A 15,737-nucleotide genomic window follows, 5' to 3' on the forward strand; every position below is an offset into this window, starting at 1 on the left:
CGGGCTGAGCTGCGCGGCTTCCGCCCAGCGGCAGCAACCTCCTATGTCGGCTCATTCATTTGAGCCGACAGCGGAGGGGAAAGCCACGACCGCGATGGTCACAGCAGGCGGGTTTTGACCAGAGAGAGACGCGGCTCACCGTGTCAAAACCCGTGCGGGCAGTTCACGGGTGAACTAGCCCTTAACCTTGAAAGCCTCTTTAAGGTCACGGCCACCCGTGTAAGATCCCCTGTTAGATGTCTACTGCTGATATGGCTGGTCTTCACCAAGGCTTTCGACTTTTGCATTACCATGGTTGAAGCTGTGTATGAACATGCAGCAATCACTGATATGTCTCAACAGTTTGGTCCACACATCCCAACATTGGTCTATGCTAAGTTTTAAGGAAGATCTACTGGTCTAAGGAAGTTTTTAGTATACATTTTGATCAAGGTATAGTAGCCCACTAGCGACGTCATGGTGACCTCTGTATAGTGGGTCCCTACTCTACTAGGTGTGGTACTACATGGCAACATCACCACTGAAGCTCAGCGCCCACTGGGAACTGCGACGCAGCATCCAACAGCACCCCTGCTTCATAGTTCTAGGCCAGGCCACCATGACAATAGCAGCACTGCACCATGTGACAATTGATGTTCACCTACAGTACAAGACAATTTGTTCACCTGCCATATACTACCCAGCTATTGCACCTCACCGAGGTTAGCCACTAGTAGCCTCCGGGTGCTGGAAACTGCCAGTGGATGTAGAGCACATCTAACACACTGCTATTCAAGTAATTCCCTGGAACGACTGCTATACAGTGGAAACATTGATTTGCGCATGCCCACAGGCCACGAGAAAATGGCCACTTACAATACTGTGCAAGCGGCCATTTTCTTGTGGCCTGTGGGCATGCGCAGTCTGCTCTGCCCAAGGCCTAGAAGTTACAAGCCACCGCCGGAAGAAGAGGCTGAAGATGACGCTGCTGAAGAAGAGGCAGACGGCGCTGCAGAGAGTTCTCTCGCAGCATTGGGCCCGCCCCCAGTGCTGCGAGAGAGATAATTTGCATACCAACAAGAACTGGGATTGTAGACGAACGGCGGCGCGGAGAAGACGACGAAAAGTAGGAGAAGAATAGCCTTTCTTAAGGCTATTCCGATGTGGTACCTAGAAAAAAAAATTATGTCTAAGTGATCGGATCCCTTTAATGTTCGTTGCTCTCATCCTATGACGGATGAGGGCAACGGGCATTAAAGTATTATAGTGTGAACCCACCCGAACACTACACTGTCTAACTATTAGTAAATTCGGACCTCTGTGTAAACATAAAGGGGATGGCTGAAGCGGCCATCACACCCGTTGCTAAAGATGGGAAAACTGATTTGTTCCGAGTCGGGTTAGACCCAAATGGTTTGAATTGCCTCGAACAAACAAAAATGGTCGCCACGACATACATTGCAGTAAGTTATTATACTTTAGGTGTCCTTAGACCCCAGAGTATAACAGATGGAGGCCCTGGGGGGGGGGGGGTGGTAAAGAGAGCGCCGAATGCCGTGAAGACATTAGGGGAGGTGAATAGGAATGTTTCTCATTTTTGTCACCTTCTTATGAACTTGTTCCACCCGAAATAATCTTATAAAGTTCGCCCATCTCTACCTGTGGCCACTTAACCCCCCACTAGGCTTGTAGTGAGACTTCCCACCAATTCAATGCACTTGTCAGATTTATAGGTGACTTGCCAAAAGCAGTTTATAAAATTAAATATAGTTTACAAATAAAACTGTATGAGCCTCCTCCCCCAATAATCCGCGCCCTGGAGTCAGCCATGGCCGTGCACACAGCACTGACTGCCCTCACAGCACTGACTGCCCTCACAGCACTGACTGCCCTCACAGCACTGACCGCCCTCACAGCACTGACCGCCCTCACAGCACTGACCGCCCTCTCAGCACTGACCGCCCTCACAGCACTGACCGCCCTCTCAGCACTGACCGCCCTCACAGCACTGACCGCCCTCACAGCACTGACCGCCCTCACAGCACTGACCGCCCTCTCAGCACTGACTGCCCTCACAGCACTGACTGCCCTCTCAGCGTCCTCTCAGCGCCGCGCTCTTGTCCCCGTCTTGTCTGGGCACGCCGCATGTGACGTCATCGCGCTGGCTTTCGCTCTCCTGCTTTTTGTCCTTCCACCGCTACCGTACTCCAGTTCCACAAGCAACATGGCGGCTTCAATGTCACCGGCGCTGAGACAAGTTTTATGGCTTAGGAAAGCGGCGACGGGCATTCTCACCCCGACCAGGTAACTGAGTGGGACGTGTGGCTCGGTGGTAGCCTGCCTGTCATGCCCCTGTCAGGGGAGGGCGCTGAGGAGTACGTGTGACCCTGTGTCCTCAGCCTCATTCCTCTGGTATTTTGGATACTTAACCTGTGGGTATTTACAGAACTACAACTCCCAGCATGCTCTGGTCGTCTGGGCATGCTGGGAGTTGTAGTCTGCCCACACCTGTACATCTTGGAGATCATCTCTATATAGTAATCTATGGTATTACAATGTATGTTACACCTGTAGGCTCCAGCAACATGGCGGCGTGTGTCATGTGACTACTTACATCTACGTGTCGCATGTATATAACCGGCGTCTAACTAGCGCTAATTACCGTACTAATACACAATGTGAGAATCAATAGATGTGTCGTTATCTGATATTATTATCCAGACTGACTATAGAGTATGAACATCACATGTAAAAGTCGCAGGACGCCGCGCTCATGTGTGGACACCGCTCTTCCTTTTGGGTTTTTGTAAATGCGAAGCTGTCAGCGCCGAATATATCACACACACATGTATATCCTACATGTCATGTATATACTGACACCTTACCGGCGCAGTCGTTGGATGGTTGTCACCATGTAATCTTCGCCCTCGCGCAGAATCCCCCGTGTAATAAGCGCAGGACGTCTTCAGAGCTCAGTCGTTTTCCCTAGAACAGATTTGTCAGTGTCAGTGGGTTGTCTCGCTTCACCAAGTTACCCCTCATCCTGTGGATACGGAATAACTTGCTGATCATTGGGTGTCCAGCTGCTGGAACTCCATGGACCTTGAGAACTGGGGTGTTTTGCGTAGCTGGTCGGACAACAAGCGCCGCTCTATTCATTCCATAACTGAGTAAATGAGTGGACTGGTGCTCGCTGTCTGACCAGTCGCTCCATTCAAAACTCGAGTCTTCTTAGGAGCAACACTGTGGCTTAGTGGTTAGCACTGCAGCCTTGCAGTGCTGGAGTCCTGGGTTCGAATCCCACCAGGAACAACATCTGCAAGGAGTTTGTATGTTCTCCCTGTGCTTGTGTGGATTTCCTCCCATTCTACAAAAACATACTGATAGGGAAAAAAATGTACATTGTGAACCCTATATGGGGCTCACAATCTATATAATAAAACAAAACAAAAAACTCGAGTCTTCTTGGATCTCTGATCATTCCTAGATATTACCTTTAAGAGTCTTCTGGGACTTTTACATTGATGATCTCTCCTAGAGAGTTGGTGGGGGTCTGATTTCTGGGTACCCCTGGATCACTTGGTTGAAGTGGCAGTGCTACTCCCCAAGAACCACTTCCACTTCACAGTCCATGTTACATCATCCGGCCGGATCACCGCTCAGTCCCATTCAAGTGAAATGTATGGTGCTGTGTTTGGTAAGTACTGAGGAGGCTACAGCCTCTTCCCTGGTGTCAGAACTCTGCTGATCTTTATTTGATGACCTCTCCTAAGGACAGGTTATAGATTATAAGCTCCATGTGCTTTGTCCGTGTGTTTTGGTTGGTTCACACTAGCACTTGTATTCCATTGCAAGGAGTCCACATGGAGACCCCCCCCCGAACAGAATACCAACGCTAATGCAAGCGCTGTGCAGTTATGCACACGGAACCCATAGACTATAATGGGCTCCGTGTGCTTGCCGCGCATGCCCGCACAATTCATTCGTGCAGGCAGTGCGTGGCAAGCACACGGAGCCCATTATAGTCTATGGGCTCCATGTGCTTTGCAAGCACATCGCTTGCAATTGCGATTGCATTCCGTCCGGGGGGGTCTCCATGCGGACTCTTTGCGGACGGAATACAAGCGCTAGTGTGAACCAACCCTTAGTCAGGTTTTTAACAGCTAGCACACTGAGCCATTCTTTTCTTATGGCCCCATAGACATGCCTGCGTATTATCAAAGGTCCTGTAGGGAGCCGTGAGCCCAGGGACAAACCTCAGGCCAGGTCCTATTCCTAGCCAGGCTCATTAATGTAATGAATGAGTCCATGGAGGACACGGACAGCACACAGATATCATGTCACGGATTCATGTGCACAAAAAGTTAGTTTGCTGTGCCATTGTTCCACCTTTGCTAACCCCTCACAGTTTTTAAGAAGTCTCCTGCTTTAATAGCAACTTCCTATTACTACCTGATCGTCTCAGTTTGGGTACCATGTTTCCCCTGCAGAAAGTAGCCTCTTTATGTAACCGGCTGCTATCTAAGTGAGGAGCGATAACCTGAACAGTGTTCGGACAGGTGCTGCTTGTCCCGCTTTGACTTACTTGGTGTTTAGCCTAATGGAGGTCCTAAAAAAAGTCCTCATTAGCAAATACTTTGCAGTACCTTTTTGCACTAGAAGGATGACAAAAGCAGCCCAAGTTAGTATAGAGGCGATCTGTTACCATGCAGGGGCTTAAAGGGGTTGTCTTTAGAATAGGCCATAAAAGACCCTGGGCAGATCAGCTTTATGGAGCCTCTTCTGTAGCCCGTCCTATACACAACAGAGGGCTCTGTCCTCTGTATCTCAACCGGACGGAGTCACCACATTGCAGCTCCCATTGTAGTCAGTAGGAGCGGTGCTGCAGTGAAGGCGCACAGCCACTATATACTTCTGCTTGAAGCGCTGATTTTTGTATAGGAGACAGGCTCGCAAAGCTGATCAGTACAGAGGCCGGCTTTAGAACCCCCACTGATCAGGTATATATGGCCCCATCTCCAGCCGCCCCTATGGAGTTAATGACTGAACAGTGTCAAGACTATCTAAGTCTAGGGCTAAGTCTAGGGCCACACGGCGGCATTCGATGCAAAATTAAAAATTGCATTAATAAACTTTTCATTGCACGAATTTAGTACAAAGCAATATCACGCAATGCAATTTTAGTACAATGGTGTCTGCGATTGCTGATAGTGTAAGTGTAGGTTTAGAGAGTGCAGACATGTAGATGTTACAAATAGATGATCAATAAAAAAAAAATAATCTGGACATTCTGCCAAATTTCAGCAAAGATTATAAAGTCAGCAGTTGTGGTGGCGCTCAACTTGCTGTCACACGCAACAATTGATGCCTTTTTGAACGATGTTACGTGCGACATTGACACGCACAAGAATTTAACCTCGCTCGACTGCGTCGTCAATGTTCTCAGTCACAGTATGTCGCATGTTTTTTGTAACATCGTAGGAAATAATTGCTTTCTTTGCACGACTTTAGTGCAGTTTGAAGACACACGACCAATGTCCATTTCCCTAATGGAAAGGGTTTATCATCTTTATTATGTTTATTGACCATTCCGAGGGTCTACTTTTTTTTTTTTTTTCAGCTAACACTGCCACTCATGTCTTCAGCTTGTGTCTGGTATTGCAGCATAGGCCAAATCACATGCCCATGTGTTATCTGAAGATGAAATGTAAAACGCAGTTAGGGTATGTTCACAAGCTGCAGATTTGTTGCAGAATATTACTTACAATTGAATGGCGCTGTTGCTGCAAACCCCAAATCTTTTCTAGCAAAATCGGGTCCATTAATTGGAGCATTTACTCTTATGATATTACTCCTAGTCTACAGATGATTCCACCATGCTGTACATTGCTGCATGGCTTCTCTTGTTGTCTGCTACCATCAGATTTGTGATTCCTATTATGTCCATTAATCTATAGATGTAATTCCGAGTGTCCCCTGTAGTTGTTTCACTATTTTGCCTTCAGGTTCAATATTCTGCTAGTAGTATAGCTGCAATTACATGACGGTTTTGGCTGCAACTCCTCATGCGACCAAAGATCTCAGTGTTGTCCTCTGACTCATTTCCTAATGTAAGTGAACCCTTGAAGATTGGTTTATACACAGTCCAGTGATATTAATGTGACCACCGCCTACTTTTGACATCAACGTTAAATAACCAATCGTAGAAGGCACGTGTCATCAACCATCTGGGTGCACTTATCATTGTGGAAGGCACGATGGACCAACACAAGTATGCATCTATCCTTGCGGACCATGTTCACCCCTACATGCGAAATGTTTATCCTCAGGATGATGGCATCTACCAGTAGGACAATACGACGTGTCATAAAGCTAGCAGTGTACGTGTGTGGTTCTAGGAGCACCAGGATGAGTTTACCGTACTCCCTTGGCCAGCAAATTCCCCGCACTTGAACCCAATTGAGAATCTGAGAGACCACCTTGATCAGGTTGTTCGCGCCATGGATGCTCAACCGCGTAACCTAGCACAGCTGGACACGGCTCTGGAGTCGGCATGGCTCAACATCCCAGTGACCATCATCACAACATCCCCTCTCTTCCTGCACGTCTCGCATTGGTCCGCTCTGCCAAAGGTGGTTATTCTGGATTTGACAGATGGTCACATTTATGTGACTGGACTGTGTAGTAGTGGTTACAAAGACATCAAGCATTGGTAACGTCACAGTACAGTATGGCGATCTTTGGCCATACAGCGACCAAAACTGCTGCATAGCCCCAGCCTGACACCTACAATGGAGTGCCTTTGGTTACCTGATCTATATCTACTGTATATGTGTGCTGGTTGTGCCCTAATAAGCTGGAAATACAAAGGCAGAATATAAATGAACAGCCAGGTACAGAGGTAGCCATCATTCCCCAAATATTTACCCGCTTCACTAGATGACCCCCTTCTGCAACCTTGTAAATTCAGTTTCTGGACAGCATTTATCACTATCTGTTCAGAAAAATGTATGAGTAATAACTCTGCACACAGATACTCTTGCAGACAGTTTTTGAAGGAACTTGTTAGGGAGGTTGTTTCTTGGAGAGTTAGCACAGATCTTCTTGCTCCAATCCCTCTGACTCTTCATGTAATCCAGACTGAATGATGATAAGATCAGGGCTCTGAAAGTGTTTTAAGGTTGTGTTCACTTGTACATCCTTGCCTCTGCTCTTCTGGTCCATCGCAGGACCAAATCAACGGAAAAATGGTCCATCTAATGAAGGACAATAATGGATCCCAAGGAACCCCATTGACTATAATGTTTGGGTCAGGTTTCCATTACTTTTGTCCTGGTGTCCCTAGACAAAAAGTTGGCTTTACAGGTCTTTCTCATCTGGGTTTTCTGATGGATTCTGTGCATTTTTCTTCCTACGCCGGTTTAAATCTTTTGCACTAGTGTCAATTGGCGAGACGTCAAAGTCCTGTGAGTGCCAGTGATGGGAAAATTGCAGCTGTCTTTAGAGCTCGTCACCCAGCTTTCTCATACTCCTGATGGCACGTGTCACAGTCTTGGTAAATCGAGAGGTGGAGACTTCAGGAACAATTCTCCAATGGCCATGGATTGACTCACGGACTTGGAAGGTCTCGGGATTGGCTTTGCCTTGATATCACGGTTGTGTTTTTCAGCCATAAAGCGCCTCCCACTGTTTGTCTCCAATGACTTGTGAATGGAGGCCGAGTGTCGGAGAAGTGTATGACGTTATATCTCCCGGCCATAGGATTAGTACAAGCCTTTCCCCAGTACTCGAGTTCAGCAGTTGTAAGAGTTCGGTTACTGAAAAGTTGACCCTCCAAGGAGATTTCTTAGAAATGTTTACAAGTGTCGAAGGTTTTTGTATTAAGGACATTTCTCTTGTGGAGCGCTGCTGTCAGCGGATGTTATAATTGAGCTCGCTTTGGAGTATTTTGGGACTAGGTAGGGGTCGTCTTTCAGGGCGACCAAGAAGATCGCTGATTTCTAAGCAGTGGATTAAGACATATTTGTGTGTCATAACATTAACCTGGATGGGTGACAAGAATTTCAGGGGTTGGTCCCCATGGAAAGTTTGTGAAAGTTTATGAAACTTTACCCAGCGTTGTAAACACACAGCTTTAGCCTACAAACTCTGTTTCGGTGCCTGGAATATTTGCATCAGGATATAAAATGGTAGAAAGAATTGACCCTTATGTTTGCTAGGTCTGGGCTTTCAGGGTTTTGACATGTAAACAGGTATAAAATGTTAAAAAGGAAACGTAAAAGGAACAAAAATGACTCCCGAACAGCCCCAAATGGGACAAGTGGAAAATGAAGGCATAAGGGTAAGTTCACATGGCAAAATCCGAGACAAAAATTCCCATACATTTCAATTGGAGTCATGGAGCCCTTTTTCCTCTAGCTGAAAAATGTGTCCTGCCCAATCTTGGGACTGGTTCCACCCGCACCTCCCATTGGAGTGAATAGAAGTAGGAAATCTTTCCTCCAATGGCAAGAACATTTCCACAGCGGATCAGTTTAGGCACTACTGGTCAACCATCTAAAGTCTATGGGGACCTCCTGACTCTCTCCAAACTGCAGATGTCATAGAAGACAACGGGTGATATGTTGAGATAATTTCCTCTCCTCGGGTCACCCTCGGGTGCAAGCATCTCCACCAAAGGTAATGGAGGTAGTCACTGGGCTGCTAATGTAAGCATGGCACCCGTGGTGTCCGTCCTAGGCACGGTGGACCTGCATGAAGTGTAGCATGTATGATAAACCAGTGGTTCTTGGTGGCAGTATGTGCGCCCGGGGACTGCAGAGTGTATCACTTAGGGTGTGCACGTACTTTAGGTTGAGAAACACTGCTCTAAAGCAATAGGTCGAATTTACTAATGCTGATCAGCCCGAAAATTGCCACATGTATGGCTTTTCTGTGGCTTCCCTTATCATCTGGGGTAGAGCCACGTCAGTCTGTCCGACTTACTATAACTTAGGCCAAAAAACATGTGCGAGTTCTACCAGAAATCTTGGCCGGTCCTTGACTGGAATAGATTTCAGTTCTGATGGAGGGGACAAGAATTTTTAAGCATCCGGAGCCTCTTAATAATTCTCGCATACTTAGCACTAGTGGTCTCATGGTTTAAGATTGACGTAGGAAACGCCAGACTTAATAAGTTTCAGTACGGAATACTGTAGCCAATTTCATCTGTTGACTTATTGATGGAAGTTTTGGATGTAAGATACTGTCCCATTGTGGGGAATGGGAGATTTTTGACGGTTCGGAGGGGCAAAGTGGCCCAGCTTCCAGGGAAGAGTATCGTCTATCTAATTTTAGTAATTATTAAGGGGTCACATGGCATGGTCATTCTGTCTCTTTGCCTTTGTTTCCATCATTTGTATGACCGTTCCAGCACAAGATCGTGGATTACCGTAAACTTCAGCCATGATCCCAGTAGGCGCACAACCCAAGTCTCATCGCATCTGTGTCAGTGGGTTTCCTCGGCCTCGGTTTATATCTGTCACTAGATTTTAATTATTTTTTCCAACGATGGACTTGAACATATCAAAAAAAACGCAGATGTGAACATACCCATAGTTGGTGCAATACACTCCCATAGCTTGCCCGATTATTTCTCGCCTTTTACGTGGATTCCCTTCTGTTAGTGACAATATCAAGCCTTGTCGAAAAGAATTTTTCATAATTTTAGAACAAATATTTACTTTTGTTGTCTCGCTGTTTTTGTGTCGTGACCTTTCTAAGATATGGAATGTACCAAACTAGAAAAAAAGAAAAATCAATATTTACTCCCTCCCACGAAGTTGGTTCATTGCGCACAGTACGTTTTGTAATGATGGCTGAACTCGGTCATGGGGTAACGCAGGGATGATGGTGCGGCTGCACAATAAAACTGTCACTACGCCTCCCGGTGTGCGAGAATTGGAAGTGTAAGAGCCAAATTAGATGCATAATCCTGTGTTTACAGATTCGACAATTGTGTCTGTCGTTGGAGTAAAGAAGACCAGACAACATTTTGCCTACTTTGCCCGTGGAAGTATTTGCCTTATGTTGTGTAACTACATAGACCTAGTCGCATTGATGTGCAGTGACTTGGTGTTTTGAGAGGTGTTCTTCAGGATATTGTTGGCCTATAGTTACCATAGGTCGGTAGTATCAGACCCTTGGCATCTGCTCTGATCATTGGCCCCCATGCTTAGCCTATCACTTGTTTGTTGGTCTAGCTCGTAGCAGTGGTGCGTTGTATTGCAGTTTCGCCCAGTTCACCTGAATATATGTAATATAAACAGCTGATAGGAGTTGAACACCCACCTATCTGATATAGATGACCCTTCTAAGGTGTACCTAAAACAGCACAAGAACAGCCGATTGGTTCTGCAAATGATATAATAAGCAGACTCCGGGCTAGTTCACACTGGGTTAGTGACTGCGTATTTTGGTCCTGATTTTGATGCAGGAAGCCGGTCAGATCAGGACCAAAATGCGCCAGCCGCGGCTTCCCGCTCCGGAGTAGACCAAAATGAATGGGCCTAGTCCGGAGGGATTGTTCTGACGCGGACGAGGCGCCCACTTCAAGAAAGGACAGCTCACTTCTTCTTTCCGCAAGCGGAAAAACGATTGCAAGTGGTCTACATAGACCTCTATTGTGAGGGGGCGGATTTTGAGGAGGATGCTGCACCAAAATCCACCCCCTCTTGCCCCGTGTGAACTAGTCCTTAAGGCATCTGCTTGGCCGGCACTTTGGTCATCAATATCGAAAATAGATAACGTTCCGGACATTCCCTTTTATAGGATAGCCATCAGTGTGAGGGTTTACTGTCCCAAATACAACTTTTTTAATCCCACGCGATTCTGTGATGGAAAACCCCCCCAAAAACTGTACTCGCTCTGCTCCTGTACTCCTGACTTCTTCACCTTGGCTTTAGTGCACATTGAAACTGCTTTGTATGTCCCTGTGTTCACTTAAAGAGCTTTTTCTGGGGAGTAGTAACTTACTTACCTGGTCCCAGGGATTTGGAGAGAAGGACCTGGGATTTCGGTGATGTCATGTTACCTGAAGCAATGTTTCACCACTCCCATCACCTGGTCATTCTACCCTCTCCTCCCCTTGATCTCATATGTAATTTCCTATGAGATTCGGGAAGGAGAGAGTGGGATGACCCGGGAACAGAACGTTGCTTCAGATCAAATGACCCAGCGGTTCAGACGCCCCCGGAACCCCTGGCTCCATCATCAACGATTTCCTAGGACCAGGTAAGTAAATTGTTACATCTTGGACAACCCTTTTTAAGAACTGTGCAGACGCCGGGAGCCCAGAGATGAGTCCGATCAGGCTCATATCTAGGTGAGTATAAAGGTTTGTTTTTTTTCTTGACACAGATGGCATTGCTACAGGTCTATTTGGGACACGGGCCTTAAGGACCTCTGGGAGATTTAGTGTCCTATAACGACCTGAGAGGTTCCCTTCTCGTGATCATTTCAGGACCCACAGTTTAGGTGATCCATGTTCATTGGCCAACCCCTTTAACTGTAGAACCCATCATGGATACACAGAGGCTATGACGGGCAGAGCTGGTTGTGCACATGAAAGCATCGCCTGTGATCTTAGGTTTTTGTTCTGCTTTTTTATGTTGCTGGATATATTTGTGACTGCGTTGGAACGCCATGAAAAATCATCATAACCAAATTATTGGAGAACAGGTTGTTATCTCCTGCTCCTGTCATTGTCGGGGACAGTGTGTGTACAGGGGATACTCTTGCTCTTTACATGATTGACAGCCGGTTGTATTATTGTTGCGTTGTATTCTCGGCCAGCACATCCCAGAGGTCCTCAAAGATGAAAGTCGGAACACAATGTTCTCCATCATTATGTTGCCTCAACACTTTGCTCAGCATTTTAGTTCTCTTTCATTGAAAATAGTAGAAAGTTCAAGGGATCAATGGTTTACCAAGAACCATCATGGTGGCATTGTTGTGTTGGCACATAGTAGCTTGGTCGAAGGACTCTGGCTTAGTCACTCGTTGTCCCAGTTGTGTTGTCTTTATTTATTCTCTATTTTAGTTTCAGTCCTTTTAGACTTTTGTCACAATTTTATGAGCCAAAGAACATTAAAAAGATTTTCTGGCTCCAGATCGAGGATAGCTCATCATATAATCTGTCACTTGGACCCCACACAGATCAGTCGCTGCCGTAGCCTCCAGGTGTTGGAAGCTGCCGATGGACCGGCAGCTCAAAATAGCCGATTTGATGTTTTGCTCCCCTCCAAAATAAAATAAATAAAAAGTAGAGCTGGGCAATTATGACTTAAATCCTAAATAAAAATTGTCATTGATCAGGAGTATTACCTCGGTTACGATTAAAGGGATCCTATCATTAAAACTCAATTTCTTGTCCCTAACACGTAGGAATAGCCTTAAGAAATGCTATTCTTCTCCTACCTTTAGATGTCTTCTCCACGCTGCCGTTCAGTAGAAGTCCCAGTTTTCTTCGGTATGCAAATGAGTTCTCTTGCAGCACTGGGGGCGGTCTCCAGCACTCAAACAGCACTGGGGGCGTCCCCTATGCTGCGAGAGAACTTATGCTGCGGCTTCAAATATCTAGGCCTCACTGCCGACTGTGCATACCCGCCGACCACAAGAATATGGCCGCTTACATAGTATTGTAAGCGGCCGTTTTCTTGTGGCCGGCAGGCATACACAGTCGGTTGCCTGAGGCCTAGAAATTTGAAGCCAGCGCCGGAAGAAGACGCGAAGAGAGGCCGTTCCTACTGCACAGTAGTCCCCACACAGTACAATTTGCTCCACGGTGGCCCCACACAGTATAATCTGTTCCACGGATGGGTGCCCAAAGAGAGGGCTCTGAGTGCCACCTCTGGTACCCATGCCATAGGTTTGCCATCACGGCTCTAAGGTCTAAAGAGACTCCAGAGACTAATAGCCGCTCCAATTCAGATGTGTTCGGCCTGAACAAAACTGCAGGTAGAGCCTCGCAAATATTGTAATAACCGACGTGAACAAAATTACATTGGTTATCCTGGTTGATGTCTCGTTTCCGTTACTGTTACAAATATGGAAATATTTACGCCATACATTGAGCGCCATGATGGTAAAAGATCAGCAAAATAGCTGAATCACTGTTTTGCTTCCCCTACACCCCCCCCCCCAAAAAAAAAAAATATATATATATAATAATCATGATCAAATTGTCAGACCTCTCACCAACATAGTATAACTCAAAGCTACATCTTGTGTTGCAAAAAATCTGTGAGAAATTCGTTCTCCATGGCTAAATATATAACTCAACAATGAGATGAGGATTATTAGTACTCTTCCGTAAAAAATGAAGTGCGACTTCTGGCGTCTTTATGGTACAGAAATTATGAAGCTGCCCTTCGACTTGTGCCACAGATTGTGTGGGGTAGATTCAGTGGCGCTGGGGAGTTGCGATGAATAAGCACAGTGAAGATATATAGGTCAGATTTGCAGTTTTTGTACTAGGTTGTGACGCGGTTTCTCTTCTACGTTTGTACCGGGTGGGTTTCAGGTCGTACAGCGAGTAGGCCGAGCAGCGTGCCAGCTTGTCGGCGCCTGCAGCCATTCCATCATTTCACTACTACAGCGCCACGATCAGGTGTTCTCACTAGCCTGTGCCAAGTCTTGTATTTATGTGTTTTCTGCAAGTTCCAGCATTTAGGGAAGGAAGTGCACATTATTAATATGTAATTAAATTATGTTACCTGACATGATGTCTAAAACATGGCTTCACATTTGGCACTGAACGTCCAAGAAACCCTTAACCCTTCTCCTGCCAAAAGTCTCCTGGAGAACTGCCACACGTGTAATGTAATTACATTTATAAATTAGGCTGGGGAAAGTGGACCCCCCCCACACACACACACAAAAAAAGTCAACATACTCACCTGTCCCTGGTGCTCCGGTGCCTCCCAGCATGGTCTGGTCCTGCTCCTGCTCCTCTGCTGTTTCCTTACGGCAGAGTCCACACCGCACCGTGACCTCCAATCAGCAGCCTTAGGAAAGGGAGCCGGGACGTACGGAAGACCAGAACGAGAAGAGGAAACTCTACATCCTACTGGGAGAGGAGGAGTCCACAGTGGAGATCGCTGCCCAATATGTGTCCAGCTGTCACCAAATGAGGGGAAGATGAAACCCCATAGACTGTTATACCCCATTACCACCACCTCTAATCACCCATTCACCCCCCGACTTCCCATTTCTGCCCCCTCTAATTACCCACTCCTGCACGTCCCAATCCAACCCTCCCCCCCCCACCATACCAAACATTCCCGCTGGCACCAATAAAGCTCTTCTGACTTGTTTTAATTTGATTGGGTAAGAAGAGGAAATTCTACATCCTACTGGGAGAAGAGGAGGCCACTGTGGAGATTGCTATGTGTCCACCTGCCACCAATTAAGGAGAAGATGAGACCCCAAAGACTATTATACCCCAAATCACCCCCCTCCCCATACCCACCATCTTCCCCCCCAACCCCAACTCTCCTCCCCACTTTACTTGCTTTGGCAATGCCAAATATCTATTCGGACATGCCAATAAAGCTTCTTTGATGATTGATGAGACCAGACTGCGCTTGGTGACACCGGAACATTCGAAGACAGGTGAGTGTGTTTTGGGTTTTTTATTTTTATTTTTTCACCTTTCCTGGCCTAATTTAAAAAAATATTTTTTATCTTGGACAACCTCTTTAAGGGCTGTGATTCTTAGATTCACTCTAGGATCCGCCTATCCCTTGTCCTGTTGTTATTTGTGTGGGGGGTTTTTGTTGTTGTTGTTCTTGTTTTTTTTATAGTTAATGGGCTCTGGACTTGCAAGACTTTTTTTTGTTTGGCGATTGTAGACGCAAACTGTGACGGAAACTCCATTGCAGATGTGAACATAGCCTTAGTATTTGCGTCCTTTTGAAAGTTGTTTTACCTATTTTATGTATTTTGCTTATTTTTATTTTTTTTACTACAGTTGTGTAGGCAACGTTATGCTTTGAGCAGTGTGATGGGGAAGGACACGTTGGAGCTGCAGTGCCTGGATCTCATAGGCCTCGTTCACACAGGGCATGGGACCGCGTATTCTGGTCCTGATTCTGATGTGGGAAGCCACGTCACAATAGGACCAAAATGTGCCTGCCCGCGACTGTCGCAGCTTCCTGCTCCAGAGTAGGCTCAAATGAATGGGCCTAGTCCGGAGTGTGCTGTCGCGAGGCGGACGCCGGGGCTGAATCAGCTGCGGAATCCGCCTGAAGAAAGGGCAGCTCACTTCTTTTTTCCGTGAGCCGGAACATACCACTCATGGAAAAAATTAAGCTACCGGTCTACATAGTCCTCTATTGTGAGGGGGCGGATTCTGAGGTGAATTCAGCATCAAAATCCGCCCTCTCTTGTCCCGTGTGAACGAGCCCTTAACATGTGTGTTGCCAACGGCTTAATGATCGTGGTCACAGGGGGTACAGTCATGATTGGGCTTTGAGGGTTGGAAAAAGCCTGATACCTCGACCACTGTGTCCTAGCTTTGAAAAATTGATTTGGGGCCAGAAAACCTCTTATGTAAAGACTGAGAAACGCCAGTTATAGTAAATTCCTCTCTATATTTTTAGGGCAGTGGTTCAATGAAGTATCGTATATACTCGAGTATAAGTCAAAAAGAACCCCCCCCCCCCCCCCCCGGCTTATACTCGAGTCAAGCAAAAAAAAAAAAATATATTATTTTTTTT

At 46.4% G+C, this 15,737-nt stretch overlaps 1 protein-coding gene across 1 annotated transcript in view; it reads left to right on the plus strand.

The window, feature by feature from the left end:
* Positions 1 to 2,137: 2,137 nt before the first annotated feature.
* The window catches only part of NDUFS4 (NADH:ubiquinone oxidoreductase subunit S4), a 108,979-nt gene continuing 95,379 nt past the window's right edge, over positions 2,138 to 15,737 (plus strand). The window contains exon 1 of the mRNA XM_075269542.1: positions 2,138 to 2,283. Within this exon, the coding sequence (XP_075125643.1) occupies positions 2,204 to 2,283 (80 nt within the window). The 5' untranslated portion in view covers positions 2,138 to 2,203. The remainder of the gene's footprint in view (positions 2,284 to 15,737) is intronic.

The sequence above is a fragment of the Leptodactylus fuscus genome, chromosome 1 (genome assembly GCF_031893055.1).
Source record: "Leptodactylus fuscus isolate aLepFus1 chromosome 1, aLepFus1.hap2, whole genome shotgun sequence".
Classification (NCBI taxonomy): Eukaryota; Metazoa; Chordata; class Amphibia; order Anura; family Leptodactylidae; genus Leptodactylus; species Leptodactylus fuscus.